General features: G+C 39.3%; 2 protein-coding genes across 5 annotated transcripts in view; one reads left to right on the top strand and one right to left on the bottom strand.

Moving 5' to 3' along the window:
* The first annotated feature begins 1,189 nt into the window (after positions 1–1,189).
* rbm15 (RNA binding motif protein 15) lies at positions 1,190–5,922 on the top strand. Its single transcript, XM_036007995.1, has 2 exons — positions 1,190–4,090; positions 4,121–5,922. The coding sequence occupies exon 1, from the start codon at positions 1,350–1,352 to the stop codon at positions 3,894–3,896; it is 2,547 nt and encodes an 848-aa protein (XP_035863888.1). The 5' UTR covers positions 1,190–1,349; the 3' UTR covers positions 3,897–4,090; positions 4,121–5,922.
* A 7,259-nt stretch (positions 5,923–13,181) lies between these two features.
* slc16a4 (solute carrier family 16 member 4) overlaps positions 13,182–19,276 on the bottom strand; it is a 52,809-nt gene continuing 46,714 nt past the window's right edge. For all 4 annotated transcript variants that reach the window (XM_031286726.2, XM_031286724.2, XM_031286725.2 and 1 more), the window contains one exon: positions 13,182–14,527. In XM_031286726.2, the coding sequence (XP_031142586.1) occupies positions 14,319–14,527 (209 nt within the window). In that variant the 3' untranslated portion in view covers positions 13,182–14,318. The remainder of the gene's footprint in view (positions 14,528–19,276) is intronic.

The following is a 19,276-nucleotide window of genomic DNA, read 5'->3' as shown; positions in this document are numbered from 1 at the left end:
ATTTGGCTGCTTCCAGACATTAATCATAACAACTTCATCTAGCAGTTCATCAGGACAAAAACTGAGTTTCCACACTGAGTTGACTATTTGCATTTAATTGTAGTTAGTGTGCACAAAAATATTTTTACACAAATCCAGAAGTGCAAAAAGCGGTTGATAGAAATAGTGAACTCAGCTAAGTGTTATTTTGTATTAGAATGATTCAAACAAATGCCGGACTCGAAAATGGGAGGTACATAACTCCAAGGACAAGGAAAAGCCAAATAACAGTTGTGTTTTAATTTTGCTTTCAATTTATGCCTCCAAAAAGGAAACTCTATCTTGTATCTAAAAGTATCCAAAGTGGTCAGAAGTAACCTGATAAAAGGCCTTAAATATATCCAATTAACCGACAATACTGGGCTAATTAATTACTTATTAACTTAAAACTTAAAAGTTTATTACATTTGTCATCTTTACAAAAGTTCTACAATTATGACTGGAGCTTGGCAACATTATACTTATGGGAATATGCAATACAACTTGTTGATCAGCAGCTTGCTTTGTCCACATACCCACAGAGAAGGGCCATGAGCCTATCCAAGGTCATGTTTCAGGATTAGTCAAGGGTTTATGTGCTACTGTACCTTTCGAGTCTCCGTTCAAATACTGCCACCTTGTGGTAGGCCCATTAGGTCTATTAGGATGTTCCATACTCGTTTTATCTCCCCTCCTGTGAAATTATTGATTCAATTTTATTGTCACAAAACTTGAACATTTCATTATGCTATGTGGTGGGTGTACTGTGAGCTGTCCATATGTAATTTGACTGGGGGTGGACGTGAAAGGGTGGGCCACATCTACGGGGTGGACAAAGAGACAAGAGGGCACATTCACATAGTCCTGCATTAAATTGTGAATCTCTAAATAGGGTAAATACTACATTTTGTGCTTATAATGTAGCCTATTGTGAGACTAGAGTCATATGGTTTTGACTGATAAAAGGCCACAGAATGTGTGGGTGTTTAGTGTTGAATCACACTAGGCCTAGGCCTACTGCTCCAGTTTTTATGTCCACCACTTTCATTTCGTTACAAAACGTGAAAAGCGCATACATAATAAAAATGTACATTTAAATGTCTTAGTGGATGATTGACATGTACTTTAAAGTTTTACATCCACTTTTTCAACCAATCAGGTCGAAGAGGCGGGTCTTCACAGTAATCTTAACAAAATGGCGACTGTTGTTGTTTTGCCGCAGGGTCAGTGAATAAATCCGCTTTTCAGTTCAATAATTTCCTGCACTAATTTGCAGAAACAACAATAAAAAAAGCCCAGGCGTCCCGAGGGTCGGCTCCGTGTGGACTGAGATGAAAGGTAAAGAGCGGTCGCCGATTAAAAAACGCTCTCGGGCCTTGGACGATATACGAGACAGGGGAGGATGCCATCCGACTAGCAAGAAAATGGGGGCTCTCTCTGTTTCCAGTGGGAGTAATAATGGAAATAGCTCGACCAAAGGCGACGGCGGCTCGACGAGAAGGAGTCTGCTCGGTGAAAAAAGAGATTTCGACGGTCATAGTCGGACTGGAAATAATCACAGTTGTCAGTCTGCTGCCGCTAGCTCACTCGGTAAAAACCACAACCTGAGCTTGACGCTTGATTTAGCCTCACCGAGGACCACTTCACGGGGGGAGCAGCGGGTGCAGCCGCCCAGCACCGAGAGTGAGTACAAAACCCTCAAAATAAGCGACCTCGGCACCCAGCTGAGCGACGAAGACATAGAGGATGGACTCTTTCATGAATTTAAAAAATTCGGGGATGTGAGCGTTAAGATAAGCCGTAGCAACGACGAGCGGATAGCGTTTGTGAATTTCAGGAAGCCGGAGGACGCCAGAGCTGCTAAGCACGCCAGGGGGCGGTTAGTGCTGTACGACCGCCCGCTGAAAATTGAGGCAGTGTACATTAACAGGAGGAGAAGCCGCTCCCCTGTGGAGAGAGACTTGTATGGTGCAGCTCAAAGCCATAGGCATTTGCAGAGACCCCTCTCGCCCACTGGGCTTGGATACAGAGACTACCGACTGCAGCAGCTGGCCTTAGGTCGGCTCCCCCCTCCCCCGCCGCCCCCTTTGCCCAGAGAACTGGAGCGGGACAGGGAGTTTGCCCTGTTTGAAGCCAGGGCACGCCCAGCTTTCATTGCTGAGCGAGCAGCTTTTCGTGAGGAGGATTTTATATCTCCAGAAGATGACCAAAGAGCCAATAGGACGTTGTTTTTAGGCAATCTAGACATAACTGTGACAGAAGCAGACCTGAGGAGAGCTTTTGACAGGTTTGGGGTCATAACAGAAGTGGACATTAAAAGACCCACACGGGGACAGACCAGCACATATGGATTTCTGAAATTCGAGAATCTTGACATGGCTCACCGTGCAAAGCTTAGTATGTCTGGCAAAATAGTAGGCCACAATGCCATAAAGATAGGCTATGGTAAAGCAACTCCCAGCACACGCCTGTGGGTGGGTGGACTTGGACCCTGGGTTCCTGTGGCTGCCCTGGCAAGAGAGTTTGATCGCTTTGGCACTATAAGAAGCATTGACTACAGAAAAGGGGATACTTGGGCCTACATTCAGTATGAAAGTTTGGACGCTGCACAAGCAGCATGCACACACATGAGGGGCTTCCCACTGGGAGGACCAGAGAGAAGACTTAGAGTGGACTTTGCTGACAATGAGCATCGTTACCAGCAGCAGTTCCTGCAGCCTCTCCCAATACCACCGTTTGACATGGTGGCTGAGTCATTTGTCCACCGTGCCACACCTGAACCCCTGAGGGTCAGGGAACGGACTCCACCGTCGCTTCACTTCAGGGAGAGAGAGCTGTTTCCTGGAACTGAGTGGCCCAACCCAGCTATTCGTGATCGGGTACGTGCCTCACCCTTTGAGCCTCTGGAGCACTTGGAACGTGAGCGGCGGGCACAAGAGCCCTGGTCTCTGGAACGAGAGCTGCAGGGACGAGAACCTGCACGCAAGCGGCGTGTAATGGAGGACGGACGACATATAGACCACTCCCCTGACAGCACTGAGAGGACAGTAAGGCGTAGACGTGCTTCTCCAGATGGCAGTCCTGGAGGTAGCAGCAGAGATGGAGGGCGCTTCAGTGACTCAGAGCGCCCTCTGCGAGGCGAGAGGCCCTCCCCTGCACAAGAACGTCACAGCAGCCTGGAAAAAGGTGGGGCTGAACGAAGACTCAAAAGCCAGAGTCTCTCTGACAAGGGACCTTCAAGCTGCGGCGTTTCAGCAGTTGGAGAGCGTAAGCGCAAAGCAGGCGATGGTGGGAAGGGGCCAGCCAAGAGAGAACGTTCTGAGAGCAGTTTCAAGGGAGGCCAGCCGTCCAAACCAGATGGCACCAAACTCAGTTTGGCCTGGCATGGTATGCTGCTGCTTAAGAACAGCAACTTCCCAGCCAACATGCACCTGCTGGAGGGCGATCACAGCGTAGCCAGCGACCTGCTTGTTGAGGGCACAACAGGGAGGCAGGTGAGCGAGCTAAAGATCACCCAGCGTCTCCGTCTGGACCAGCCCAAGCTTGACGAGGTATCCCGGCGCATCAAGGTGGCGGGTCCCGGTGGCTACGCCATCCTGCTGGCAGTTCCTGGGACCACAGAGGATTCATCTTCATCTGACCCTGCAGCCTCAACTCAGCGGCCGCTTCGCAACCTGGTGTCCTACCTCAACCAAAAACAAGCAGCTGGAGTCATCAGCCTGCCTGTGGGAGGGAGCAGAGATAAAGACAACACAGGAGTTCTTCATGCTTTCCCTCCCTGTGATTTCTCCCAGCAGTTCCTGGATTCCTCTGCCAAAGCTCTGGCTAAAAGTGAAGAGGACTATCTGGTCATGATTGTGGTTCGTGGAGCATCTTAAAAAAAATCAGAACACTAAGTTCAAATGGTGTAAAAAAAAAAAAAAGAGAGAAAATCTGCTGTATGTCACTAACTATTGCATGCTGTGTGTTCTGCATCATGGGGTACACTAGTATGGTTCTTGAGTGTTTGTATGTTGCCATGTAATCCACTAAAAGGACAGACCCTCCTACATAACTAAAAGGATGTGTGTTTTTGAAACTATTTTTTTAAAGCGTGTATGAATTGCTCACAACCATAAACCTGCAGTAATTCAGTCAGAATACAGTAAAACAGTAAAATATGAGGAACATTCGGTGAATACATTTTAAGTTTTATTTAAGAAGAGATAAGTCAAAGAAAAATGTCATGTTTAAAATGTTAGCTCTCAAACAGTACTACAAGAAAAGCACTAGAGTATTTAGAAATGCATTGAGTAGATACAATAACACCTCTTTTACAATTAAACCACAAACAATGGCCTCACAAGCCACACCTCCCTGACAGTGTTAACAAAAGCTAACAAATTACAAGCTTAACAAAGGTCATGTTTGTGTCCTGGCTATTATACTGTATTGCCTTAGATTGTATAGGTGTTATTGTGTCTACCACCTATGCTGGCATTGACATGAGAATCTGAAACTATAATCTACTATAAACAGTTTTTGATGGATGGAGACAAAGATGAGCCTGACATTTTTGAATTGAAGGTTTTCAGTAAGGGTGTAGTGAATGATTTGGTACTGCAGTTACAAAGCTAATTAGGAGTAGGAACATTTGAAAGGTCAATGCACGTCACACAACTCTTCTCCAGTACACCACACTTTATTCACCAGATGTTTTCGGTTATCTGGCCTTCATCCTGATGACAACATGAAAGCTTATTCAGTTTGGTGAACGAGTGTGGTGTACTGAAGAAAAGATACGCAATGTGTTTTAGTTTTGATGGACTGGACTCACACTGGCCTGGCTGTGTGTGCTCTTAAAGTTGGAAAACATTTTAAAGATCATTAGTTAAAGCGTCTCTAGATAAAGCTTGTTTATGTTGTGAATTCTGTTTGAAAATGATGTTCAGGTTCATGGTTTGGATTTGAGAGTATCTTTTGTTAATGTGTTCCGCAATATTAGAACACCAAATTACAAGATAGACAACGATAGACAGTGCATGTCCACTGGTAAAACTAAACTGTAATGTCAACTCTATGTGGAATGCTAAATACTAACAGATGTGAGATTTTTTTGCCCAAGGAGCAGCCCATAACACAATGCGCATAGTAAAGTAAATGCTAACATGTTTTTCATATTTTTACTTTTTATTTTATGCATCCCTACCTTAGAAATGGTTGTGTAATGTGATCTATGAAAAACTACAGTAGTAATGGATAAAAAAAAAGCTTAGAGAGTTTTGTGTTGTTTCATTTATTGCTCTGAAACCAGTAGGACCTCCAAGAATAATAATAATCAGTATCAGTGAAATGTTGGTACAAAATAACAAAAACCTGCTATTTGTTCAGTAAGGTCTGTGTAAGTTTAAAGTTTTAGAAATACTTTTAACAGTTCATGTTTGAATTTAAAGTTTAGAGGTATACATTTGACAATATTTTACTCATGCCTGCCAACATGTTCCCAAGGCCTACTTACCGTATTTTGTTTTGCCATTGTATGTTTGTCATGCAATAGTAATCCACCCTGAATTATTATTTGCTGAGTTTGGTTTAAAATGTATTGAAAAAAATGAATACGTCAGAAAAATGTAATGTGTGAACGTCGAACCCACTTCAGCGTTGGACTCATGAGGAGACGAGTGCAGAGCTGAAAGCCTCTGCAGAGATGTTTGTGAGTCCTCAATAATGAGGCAACTTTTAAGTTGTGTATCCCATCTGCACCTGTGATGACTTCTGTTTAAAATGGAAAATTGAGCAATGTACACTTTGATGTCATGGGAAAGGAAAATCCATAGAGCCCATGCGAAGCTGTTCACATACCTGCAAGTGCGTTTGGGCACTTAATGTGACCGATTATCAATAAATTGTTCATTTTAAGGGAAACATGTTTCTTCGATGGAAGTGAATTGAAGAAACACGCTGCCATACCTTATTGTGTTTCGAAGGAGTTGTCACTTGAAATTTTGTTTCTGCACACGAAAAGGGAGACAATTTGCAGTTTGTTTAGCAGCAGTGAAGAGAGACCCCCGTATCGTGTGAGGATCGCTGTTTGCTTACAGGCCTGTTCTGAGCTCCTAAGTTGGCCATCATAATTTACTCCCCCATGATCCCCCGTTATACCCTCAACGTTTCCTGTTGGCATGTGAACACCTGATCAGGATCAAGGAGCCTCCGCTGCCTCTTCTTTACAGCCAGTTGCAGTGTGAAACTGCAACTGGCAGATGCAGCGGTGCAGTTCGGGAGTCGAGGGCGGGAGCAAACAGCAGCACGTGCCAGTATCCTGTTGTCTTCCCTGCTCATTACTCTAAAGGTTTTCATGTGCATTGTTCCTGGTTCTGAGTAGGAGCTGAGGAAATCCCATCACCGGCCGTCACACACTCCACTCGGGAGATTGTGGGTGACACCGCTCTGAAATTTCCATAGCATCTACAGTTCAAGCTGTCTCACTGCAGAGGCCAAGCTGAACCACTGGGCTGATTTGTCTTTATTATACTTGCCCAGTTATGATTTGATTTGACTTAATGTTTGGCTCAGGGAAGAGGATTGGCCCTAACCTCAGCTAGGAATATTGTTTGCCCCCGTCTTTGTGTTCTCCTCTGATTGAACTCTCTCCGAGGAGAAGAGTGAAGACTTGTGTTTGCTGTGCTGAAGCTGTATTCCATCGTCATCCGAGTTCTGCTGCAGCATGGAAATGAAACACGAACAGGCTAAATTGTTTACCCTTTTTTTGACACCGCTGGAAGGAATCCACACTGCGGACCCCACATCCTCCCCCAAATTCTTCTAGGAGACCTGTTTATTTTGCCAATGCCCTTTTTATGAGTTTAAGGCCACTTTACACAGGAAAGAAAGTTTTCCATTTCCTCCTACCATCCAGTTTAGTCATAGTTGTGAGAAAACAAATGCTGTGTTCTGTGCTGAGAAGGAACCCTTACTTCACTAGAGAAACATTGCCATCTTGAGGACCAAGGAGCTCCTGCTCTCCTCTCAGAGTCTACCTGACAAATCGCACTCATGCACACCAGACACCCAGGACAGAGCTGGTATCACTGTACAACCGCTGTACAAAAACGACATGAGGGTGAGTAAGGAGAAAAGGTGCTGCCTGCCAGGTCTGTATCGGTGGCTTAGGCAGCAGTGGTAAGTATAAAGTATCAACACCACATTTTGCAATATCAAATGCAAACTGGCACACTAGTTTTCAGCCAAAGTCATTACTGAGGTTATTTACACAGATGGCAATTGGCATAAATCCAATTGTGTAAGATAACAGGACCATTTACTGCCCACAGTAACCCATTGCGCATAATACTGCTCCCATCAGCACCTTGGGAATCGGCAAAACAAAATGATAATTGTCTCAAATAGAGAACATTTTAAAACCCAAATGTATACTCATGGTAATATACTCATGCAGAGGTGTGTGTTTACGTTCATTGAATTTTACAGTTAGGTTACTGCATAAATGCTGCACATTCAGTTGTTTTTACAGCCTTATTAGAGATGTAAAACCAAATTGGGATTACTATAATTCACTTGAAGATTCATCATGTCAGTCAATATTAATATGATCTAATATGGTCTGTGAGAAAACTGAACCGTAGGCTCGGTTATAAAAAAACAAACACTTTAAGCCACTGTATTTCCTTTTCAAGACTTACATTCATTCATGTTGAACATTGTCAGTAAGCCATTTCTGATCATAGATAATGTTATTGATATTATAAAAGAAACCTCAATTTGATTCTTTCTTGCTCAAGCATAAAGTATTAATATCAGTTAGGCAAATGTAATTTAAAGGAATTATGACATAAGGAAATGGCTGCTGGCACAAAATTGTCTTTGCATTAGGACATGTTAATGACTTCAGGCCACAAATGATAACCTTCAGTTAATGAAATGGAGAACATTAATGTGAGATATAAAGAAGGCCCAGTCCTGGACTGTGTAAATCTATCGCATGCCACCAGTTAGCAATCAAAATGTAGCTTGTGAAAAGAAAATCAATCTGTGGCCAATACTTGACTGTTTAATCTGGCAGCCGGCACTTTACTAATACCAGTATGCTTTTTTACTCTGCTCCCAGTATATTGAGGCTGTATGAGCAGCTACATGTGACATTGTAATACTGCCCCAGTTTTGAATAATGCAAAACCTGAGAGATATTCACTCACCAATATATTGAGCAGCAATACGATGCTTAGGAAGGTGTTCTGGAGTGTTTTGAGATATTAGCTTTTGTCTTGATACACACTGTTAAGAAAATAGGCCCATTGGGGGGACCTAAATCTGGAGAAATTAAGTTTTATAGTCTGGTCAAAGTGTCACCTATAATCCTTTGTAAAGGTACCAAATTATAATTTTGTGCCACTGTTGGTAGGACATCTCAACATTTTGTAATTGTAAACTGGTGTACAATATGGCATTGTACAATCACCACAGTTCCGCAAATCTAATGTCATAATATTTGCTCATGTATTACTGTTAGAAAGTGATTTACTTCTAGAACAGTAATCTGCAAAAGCCACAAATGTGTCAACTTCAATTGCACACATGATTCCGTCCATGCTGACTGCAGTGCAGTTCATTGCCGTATGAAGCACTCACTTGAAATATTTGTTGATCAGCCATTAAATGTTTAGTTAACTTGCAACATGTATTTCCAAATAATTTACACTGTAAGCTTCTGACAAGATTACAACATGTTTTTATGTTTTCAATACAGAGTTCCACTGGACAAAAACAGCAGTTGTTGCATCCACTTGTTTCCAGGCCGCCAGTAAACACCATCAGGTGTCATCTACTGTGAGTTAACCTGTTTGCTTTGATTGACAGTACTTTAACAATCTGAAATTACTTAAAATGCGGACCCCTTTTTTTTACAAAGTGAAATAATTACAAGAATTAGTTGTGTCTACTTTTTAAACCCAAGATGAAAATGAATGTAATGATTTTAGATGAATCAATGTTTATTCACGCCAGTGTGTCTAAATAATGTGTCAATAAAACATGTAAAAGATGTTGCAACTTGTGAGTGTTTTCCTTACAGAGAGATAGAAGTTGGCGTGGTATCAGTGCAATTATTGCTCTGAACAGAATCACAGAAGAATAGACTTCAGTCACATGTCAGTTTATTACAGCTGGCTACGCACTGTTACACAGCTTAAAAATAAACTCTAAGGACTTGGAACAGGATATCTACGATTGGTTAGCATGTTTTTTTTAACTATCATTTCACAAATCCAGGAGCCAGAGTAGTGACAAAACAGTGCTTTACCCATAAATGCATTTACTGCAACAAAAACATAAGATCAAACACCATTACACAGAACTCAGTTCATTATCAGTGGTGTTTAAGACATTACCAAAGGGACATCATTATTTCAAGATATTGCTCAAACATACAGGTTCTTAAAATATCCATATAACTAACAAGTAACCCAAACCAAAATCTACTTTTAAAGCATCAAATACATGTCATAAAAGATTTATTATGGTACAAAATATTCAGTGGCCCTTAATCACAAAAGGATATGGGTGGTGAATGCAACTCGTGAGCCAAAAGAGCTTTTGTGCATGACTGTCGTTATTGAAACAATACAAAGAGCCTTGCTCAGTATTGTGAAAGTGAGATGAGGGGGAATAATTTGGTACTAATTGAGACAGCATTCTTTGAGTAGAGACTTTTCTCCGCCACAAGAGGGCAACGTAACAAAACATATCCATCACTGGATTGTGGGCCCTCAGTTAGGACTTGGTAATGACAGAATAATGGGTGGTCATCGTAGTTGAAATTATATAAACTAATTTTTAATAAGCTTCAAGTTGTAGGTAGGTTTCTAATGTGTCTTTGGCGGACATCACAGGAAAGTTAGTAAAGATACAATACAGTACCTTGTAAGGCAAACGGTGAAAAACAAGGAATTCACTGAAAACACAGAAACTTCCATTACATAAAAAAAAGATTCAACAACCAACAGACTTCCATACATAAACAGTAAATGGACTGCATTTATAAAGCGCCTTTCTACATTACAGGACAATGGGCTTTACAATTTGCCTCTCATTCACCCATTCGCACACATTCATACACCGATGGTTGAGAAGCCGCCATGGCTGGCCTGTCCATCGTGAGCAACTTGGGGTTCAGTGTCTTGCTCAAGGACACTTTGTAGCACAGTTGGTCAGAGATTTACAGACATACAAGGTTGACAAAGTGACACTTAATCACACACATTGACACTGAAAACCAAAAAATCAGCAGTCTAACTGGGATCAATATATTTAGGATACTTAAATCACGACCAAACAGGCTTCTTCCTTCAGGAGTTGGTATACTTTGCTACAGTTAAAATGATGTGCAAGTGAGCTGTCAATGAAAGAAATATCTCCCTTTGTGTACTTGCATAGAACAGCTCATAAACGCTGAGCTAGGCGTGACAGTTTTGTTGTCTGCAGGTATAACGTAAAAATGAAGTTATTAAAATGAATCATTACTGACCCACAAAAGGAGAGAGACAGTTTCTGGTTTGTTCTATTTCTAGTTTTTAAAAAAGTCCCTATTGAGGTATTGATTAAAAAAACTGAAATTTTCGGAAGAAAATGAAGTGTGCTAACTTGCCAAAACTGCAGGTGTAAACACTGTAAACAAATTAAAATGTGATTAAAAGAGTTAAAGTTGCAGGAACCGAAATAGTTTAAATTTGAAGTGTAAGCACTGAAAGGAACTGAGTTGTTAGTTAAGTGTTGAGAGGCAGCTGAAATAACTTAAAGTGTTGTGGGTGAAAGCATTTAAAATGGCTGAAGCAACTGAAATGTCAGTTGACTTGCAAGCGCTGAAAACAGTTGAATCGTCAATTAAAGGGGCAATATGCAACATTCAGAACATTGATATAGCTGCAGAACAACTATTTGCTATGTAAAGATATAGTGGAGTAATGGCATCCTGAGCAGAGAATGAAGTCACACTCTGTGTGTGTGTGTGTGTGTGTGTGTGTGTGTGTGTGTGTGTGTGTGTGTGTGTATTGTAATCTGAGCTTCTCTGTTCTTTGTTTTAGTAGCCAGGCCGGCCGTGCAGGCATGTTAAGTCCCTCCCTTTAATACTGTTGGCCCTCCCGGTTAAGTTTTAGTCAAAGAGTAAGAGATAAAAGCAATGGAATGTCAAAAGATTTGTTTACTGCTTAAAGTAGAAAATTCAGTTGAAGTGGAAAAGCTGGAGACAGTTGAAATGTTCAATTTTATGTAAGCGCTCACACTCAAAGCAATTGAACTCTCAGTTCAAGGGTAAGAGATGAAAGCAGTTTAAGGGTCAGTTCATGTGCAAGTACTGAAAACATCTTAGATTTTAGTTCAACACCCCACTTCCCTTAACTTGATTGCCAGAAGTCAGTGTCACCAGCACAATACATACCAATTATAATGAATGGTAAAAAAAAAAAAAAAAAAAACTGCAATTCCAGAAAAACTGAGAGGTATGAAAAATGGAACTACTGTCGTAAGTAATAATAGTAGATGAAAAAATGAAAGAGTATCAAGGGGTTAAAGAGGAAAAGAAAATGTTCAAACATTGAACTTTCTATGAGAGAAAGTTGAAAGATACAAAAAAAATCTGAACAGAAGCAGCATTTAGTGTCCTAAATTAGCCGAATATTTTGAAGTGTGAATGGTGTGTCTTAGTGTAATGCTGTGTCTCAAATTGTGTTCTTCTGTACTTACACTTGCTATTTTGAGTAAATAGTGTGTTCACACAGACTGAAGTATGGCCAAATGCAGTGCACTACGAGTAACCGGATGCTGCACTCAAAATGGTCAAAATGTTGAGTGTGGAATACAGGACACTACTCGCTCTCAACGGACGCCATCTTCTCCTGTTCTCGCACACATCACTCCTGTTCTCTACACCCTTCATTGGCTCCCTGTGCGTTTTAGAATCGATTTTAAGATTTTATTGTTTGTTTTCAAGGCCTTAAACGGCCTGGCCCCGGAGTATTTGTCCGAGATCTTAACCCTGCGTGAGCACAACCGGTCCTTGCGGTCCTCAAATCAGCTGGTTTTAGAAGTCCCAAGGTCAAAGTACAAACATTGGGGTGATCAGGCTTTTGCAGTTGTTGCCCCGAGACTCTGGAACAAATTACCCCCTGAAATTCGGACGACTACAGATGTTTTAGGTCTAAACTCAAAACTTATCTGTTTAGAAAGGCTTTTAATACATAGTAGTGGTGTGACAATTTCCTTCTCCTATTTATATGCAACCTCTTCTGACTTTATTGTTTCTATGTGTCATTCTTTTTATTGTATGATATGTTACATGATGTGTGTTTTAGTCTTGAGTCTGATGTTAAGCACTTTGGATACCTGTTGGTTACTGTAAAGTGCTATATAAATAAATGTTGATTGATTGATTGATTGATTGATCTTTGCTACTGATTCTTTTCGACCACTAACGTATTTTCAAACTTGTGAAAATGGTGGGTGAGGACGATGTAGCAGTTGCGATTGAAATGGAATTTATACATGTGTTTTTTTCGATAAGTACCACTATACCAGGGGTGGCGAACCTGTGGCTCTTGAGCCGTATGCGGCTCTTTGCCTGCTCCTTTGAGGCTCTTACTGTGTGGCTGGGGGCTGTGTTATTGGTGGATTATTATTTTATTTTTTTTAACTTTTTGAAACATTTCAGATAAGTGCAAAAAAAAATGGAATGCACTTGCCAATACATTTGCCAATTATTTTAAAATAAAAAATAATGCAGCAGACTTTTGAGGACAAATTCTGCAACCCGAGGAAAAAAAATCTACCACAGATCACCTTCCTCATTAACCGTTTCACTGCTGAATCAGATTGTTTGAAAGCCCCTTTAGTGACAAACGAGTGAAAGAGTCGCTTCGAGTGGCACAACCGAGTTCTAGCAAGACCTGAAAAGGATTGTGGATAACAAAGACTGTCAGATTTTCCACTGAGTCAGTCTAAGTAAGAAAAAAAAACTATGAAAACTGCTATGTATTATGACTGTCATCAGACCTGGAAGTCACTGTTGCTGTTGTAGTGTGGACATGCATGTGTTGTGTGGCTTTTTGCTATGCTGCAGGGTTTTTTGTGGCTCTTTATGCTGAACTGGTTGGCCACCCATGCACTATACTGTAGTCAGATGGTGAAAAAACAAGCCGATATATATATTTTTGCGGGCGACAATAGGTTGCGGTAATGCTCTGCCCGGATGCAATTTACCATTAAAAAGAAGACGAATAGTCATTTCCGGTTCCAGACAACACTATCCTGTCGAAATGTACGCACTACACAAGTGAGTACATAGTGTACACAGTGCACTACATGTAAGTGTACTCACAAAAGTATCTGAATTGAGACACAGCATAAGTCTAAGTATGCTAAAGTAGTTGACAGACAAAAAAAGCATCCAGATTATTAATAACAAAGATATAAATACGAGAATATGATTATACCTCTAACTGGTAAAACATGCCATTCAAGCTACCCCTGTGCCTACAATAATAGTTTTGGGGCAAGAGATTAAACTACTGAAGCAGTTGCTGCTTTTTGGCTTTTAAGAGCAGGTTACACATTTGTGTCATACAAGCAGGCTGCAATTAAGTGGTTGCTCACTTTCTTAATTACCTGGCAGTTAAAAGGTCAGATGTCATTCAGCTTAATTACAATTTGGCCCAAAGTGCATACCAGTGAGTACAGGTTTACAGATACAGGTAAATGCTTCCAAAGAAATCGAGTGAGATTTCTTCATGGATATGTTCTTCCATGAATACCATCACAGAAACAACAGGAGGAGGACTTCAGATAACAGGATATCAAGCTAACTACATAGCTTCATTTCCAATTAAAAGTCACTGCAAAGTTAATGCAGTTTTGTTGTTGCATTGAAAAACAGATTTAGACTGTGTTTTAATAAGTTATGGTTACAAAGCAGCTACTATTAAAATGTGCTGGATAATGTATGTAGAGGATTACTTCAGTTTGGTTGCATGTACCTCTGATAAGACAAGAATAGGGAGTAAAATATTTTGCAGAACACCCAAATTTTGGCTTTTTAAAAGTTCATCATAATCAGCTATTCACCAACGTCCCGACTATGGCATGTTCCTAGACATGTTACTGTGGTCTCCTCGGCACCGTGTTACGCTCCTGCTGAAATTAAGGGTCACTTGGGTCCCGACTTTAAAACAGAGTCCAAGGTCCAAGGTATGCGGGCCCATGGCACTTTATGAGCATGCTGGTTCAAGATCGAAGGCCTTCCCTGGGTTTCATTCCTACACAGCGCCGTTCTGCAGGCGGTCGGGGGCGAAGCAGCCGTTGGTCTTACAGCTGCTTTCCGCTCTCTTGGTGCGGGTCAGTTTGTTCCTGGCCTTCCAGCGCTGAGCCAGCGGCTCCATGAACAGGGAGAGAGATGAGAGCAGATAGCAGAGGCCAGCCAGGTAGAAAGAACAGTCGTAAGTCTGAGTGTAGTCGTACAGGAAGCCTACAAAATGCAAACAACACAGGAACACTTGAAGAGTCTGTCTATTCATTGGTTAATACACAACACGTTTCATTTATAGAGAGAGGTGGGAGAAAGATTTTAAAGATCTTTTCTCTTGTGAGACGTTTGATTTTGATGGAGGGTACTACGAGGATTTATGTCAGAGGAAAAATGTAATAGAGGGCCACATTTTAAAAGGGGAATATTGGATAAATAAGGATCTAAATAATAGTCTTACAAAAGAAGAAGTTCAAATGGCTATTAATAAAGCTAAATTGGGAAAAGCGACAGGGGTTGAAAATATCCCAAATCACCCAAACTATTTTATAGTTTGTGTGATTTATTTAAAGGATGTTTTGAATCCGGCAAAATACCATCTATGTGGCTTAAATCAATTATTAATCCGATACCAAAATCCCAAAATGAAAATCCAAGGGTGCCTTTAAATTATAGAGGGATTAGTCTAATGAGCACAGTTTATAAGATGTATTCTACAATACTTAATGATAGGCTCATGTTGTATTTAGAGAAAGAAGAGCTCCTTGTAGAAGAACAAAATGTGTTCTGTAAATCAAGATCATGCCTAGATCACATTTTTGTATTGTCTACAATTATAACTAAAAGAATAAGTGAAAATAAGCCAACATATTCGTGCTTTATCGATTTTCACAAAGCTTTTGATATGATCAATAGGGATCTGTTAGCATATAAGCTTATACTTATACTTACCTATGAGTTTAAAATTGGGTCACACAAGCTGAACTTTGTAGACTCATAAAAATATCTAGGTTTCTATATTGATGAACATATGAATTTCAGAAATGGTGTTAAGGTTCTTGCTGATTCAGCACATATAGCTTTGGGAGGAATCATTGGTAAAAGCAAGAATCTGAAAGACATAAGTTTTCAAACTTATTCTAAATTGTTTCAAGCTTGTATGTGCCCTATACTTGATTATATTGTGGGTGTTAGAGGACTTAGGAATATATCTAATTGTGAATTAGTGCAAAATAGTGCCATAAGATTTTTTCTGGGTGTGCATAAATATACCCCAACATTGGCGATAGTGGGAGACATGGGATAGGAATCATGTGAGGCTCGCTAGAAGATATGTATGGCCCAGTTATGGAATTGTCTATTAGATATGGATGCAAATAGGTTGACAAGGAAAATATTTCTCTGGGATAAACACATTCTTGGTCCTTGGTCTAACGACATATGCAAATTGTTTTGTAATTATGGTTTTGGTGAGTTGTTTCTTAATAATGTAAAGCTGAATATTGGTTTGTTTAAAGAATCTGTGTTTGCTAAAGACAAAAAGCAGTGGGCCGATGATATATGGGCTAAGCCAAAATTGCGTATTTTTGTAATGATAAAACCAGAATATGGCACTGAGAATTATGTTGTATACAATTTGTCAAAAAGGCAAAGATCTTTATGTGCTCAAGTGAGATCTGGTGTTTTGCCTTTGACTGTTGAAACAGGACGATGTGTTAATGTAGAAGAGGAAAAACGGATCTGTCCCATGTGTTGTTTGAATGATATAGAAAATGAGTTCCATTTTGTTTTCTATTGTCCGTTTTATTGTGAACAGCGTGATTTTTTGTTTTGTAGGATAAAAGCAGAGATTGACTTGGTAAATATGGATGATGTTCAAAGACTGAGATGGCTGTTCACATATGAAACATAAATTAGCCAATTATCTAGATAAAGCTTGGGAGAAGAGGAAAAAAGCTCTTTATCGAGATGAATTGTAGATGAGAATTTGTTGTTTGTGTGTGGTGTGTGTGTATGTGTATGTGTGTACGTGTATATACATATATGTATGTGTATATGTGTATATATGTATATATTTGTATTCATGTATTTCTCCGAATGATTTGTATATGCGACAGGAAGATGTTTGTTAAATAAGGAAATTTGTGGTGTCTTGTAATCCCATGTGGGATGGGCCAAAATGTTTGGCATGACAGAAATAAAACATAACTAACTAACTAACTATAGTTTATATTTCATGTAGCGACCAGCTAAGGAAGCCTATTGTAAGTGGTGATGTGGGGCTTTCACACGTGAAAAAAAGAAAGAAGAAAACTGGGAATTAATATTGTTAGTGACTTACATGGACTTTCAATAGAAATAAAAGCACAAAAACGAGTTGGGATAAGTTCGCTTAACATAAAAATTGACTATTATAGTTTTATTTCTTACATTTTTGTGCTGTATGAATAATGAAACTATATATGTTTTTATATAATAATAATATTTTGAGCAATTATCATTATGTAAGTGTCATTAGGGGCCGAGCAGCAAAGCTATTAGTCCTGATGGTGCTCTTATGTGTCTTATGTGCTTTAGTAAGTTTTGAGGTCCAATATACTATGTGAAAGAGACAAATATGCCAAATATGTTAAAAACATCAAAAACGTCAATTTCTCCTTTCAGGTCAGATATCTTAGGGTGATAAAAGAATGACTCGAAGACAGAAGGTTCAGTGTTGAAATCTTACATGTGTTCAGATGGCCCAATGAGGCCCAATATACTACGTGAAAGAGACAAATATGCCAAACATAACTTTTTTTGTCAGCTCAGATAGCTTAGAGTGATAAGGGAATGATTCGAAGACAGAAGATTGAGTGTTTGAATGTTATATGTTTCATTACGTTTTGAGGTCCAATATACGAATGTGAGTGAATGAAGTGAATGAGACTAATATGACAAACTTAAACTTTTGCGTCAGGTCCGATGGCTTATGGTGTTAAGAGTATGATTGGAAGACAGATTGTTGAGTGTTCAAATCTTATTGGGTGCAATTAGTCTCAACACCTACTTTACGGGAATGAAGAATTCAAATAGATGAAGAGAAAAAGAGACTGGTAGTCTAAAGGTTGTGTTCCAGCAGTCTATTTCCCTACCAGTTCTTTTGGAGATTGTTAGGGAAATTTTGATTTACATACTTTCCCTCTTGCTATTTATTAAACTGTTTGCATAGACTAATATTATATTCTCTCTCTCTGTTAAATTAAACTGCTGTGGATATTTTTAAGAAACCATAACACTACTTGAACTCACAAGATAACATGGGAACCATTGCGTGTCCTTGTCTGGAGCACAGTGTGATGCTGAGAAAAGAACAGGCGCTCCCTGACTCCCTGCTATCTGACTTGACACAAAGTTGTTGCTGTAGAAAAGTCATAGTACACCATGTCGAAAAAAGTGAAAAAAGTCATAGGCATGTCGAAAAAAGTCATAGTATAGTATATTAAAAAAGGTCATAATATAGTTTGTCGAAAAAAGTGGTAAAAAAGTCATAGTATAGCATGTCGAAAAAAGTGATAAAATCATAGTATAGCATGTCAAAGAAAGTCATAGTTTAGTATATTGTAAAAAGTGATAAAAAGTCATAGTATAGCATGTAGAAAAAAGTGATAAAAAAGTCATAGTATAGTATGTCGAAGAAAGTCATAGTATAGCTTGTCAAAAAGAAGTGAGCTAGCTAGATAGACAACTGACGACACCAACACTTGCATCATGATTATCACATTCTACGTTGTATTACAAAAGCTGCTGTAGAGAGCTTTTCGTTAGGTCATTGTCTGTACTATTCCTCGTTGGGTTCTCGAGTAAAATGAACTTTAATATCTCTTCAGTGGTCTCTGTCTATCATTTGATAATGTAATTAACCTAACAGAGAGATAAATGCACTTTTCAATATACTTTTTTTCGACTTTTTTTATACAATTACTTTTTTATCACTTCTTTTTGACAAACTATACTATGACTTTCTTCGACATACTATACTATGACTTTTTTATCACTTTTTTCTACATGCTATACTATGACTTTATCACTTTTTTCGACATGCTATACTATGACTTTTTTACCACTTTTTTCGACAAACTATATTATGACCTTTTTTAATATACTATACTATGACTTTTTTCGACATGCCTATGACTTTTTTCACTTTTTTCGACATGGTGTACTATGACTTTTCTACAGCAACAACTTTGTGTCAAGTCAGATAGCTAGAGTGATAAGAGTATGATTGGAAGACAGAAGGTTGAGTGTTCAAATCTTATGTTTCAGTAAGTTTTGAGGTCCAATATACTATGTACGAAGAGACAAATGTGCCAAAAACATAAACTTTTCTGTCAGGTTGAGTGTTATACTATACATACTATACTATGACTTTTTTATCACTTTTTTCAACATACTCTACTATGACTTTTTTATTACTTTTTTCGACACAGTCTACTATGACTTTTTTTGTCACTTTTTTTCGACAAACTATACTACGACTTTTTTCGATATACTATGACTTTTTTATCACTTTTTTCGATGAACTATACTACGACTTTTTTCAACCTACTATACTATGACTTTTTTCGACATACTATACTATGACTTTTTATCACTTTTTTGTGACATACTATACTATGACTTTTTTATCACTTTTTTCGACATACTATACTATGACTTTTTTCAACATACTATACTATGACTTTTAGCCACTTAAGAAACTGTTTTGCTTGTTTCTGAATTCATCCTTAATTCCGAAAAACAGAGCTCTCTATTTTCGGAAACTAAAAAGCCAATGACTCATTAATTCAGAAAGACTGTTTAGATACATAAATTGCAAGATCACTTGCAACCTACAAAATTTGAATTGCTCAATGGGTAATACTACTGACGTTCATGTGGGAGACCCAGGTTCAAGTCCTGGGGCCTCATTTATAAAACCTGTTACAC

The sequence above is a fragment of the Sander lucioperca genome, chromosome 12 (assembly GCF_008315115.2).
Source record: "Sander lucioperca isolate FBNREF2018 chromosome 12, SLUC_FBN_1.2, whole genome shotgun sequence".
Lineage (NCBI taxonomy): Eukaryota > Metazoa > Chordata > Actinopteri > Perciformes > Percidae > Sander > Sander lucioperca.
The sequence above is the reverse complement of the archived record's forward strand: the minus strand, read 5'-3'. Positions and strand labels throughout refer to the sequence as shown.

What these genes read in the sequence shown, in the direction of transcription:
- rbm15 (XM_036007995.1), top strand. Translation starts at nt 1,350, where the DNA reads ATGAAAGGTAAAGAGCGGTCGCCGATTAAAAAACGCTCTCGGGCCTTG.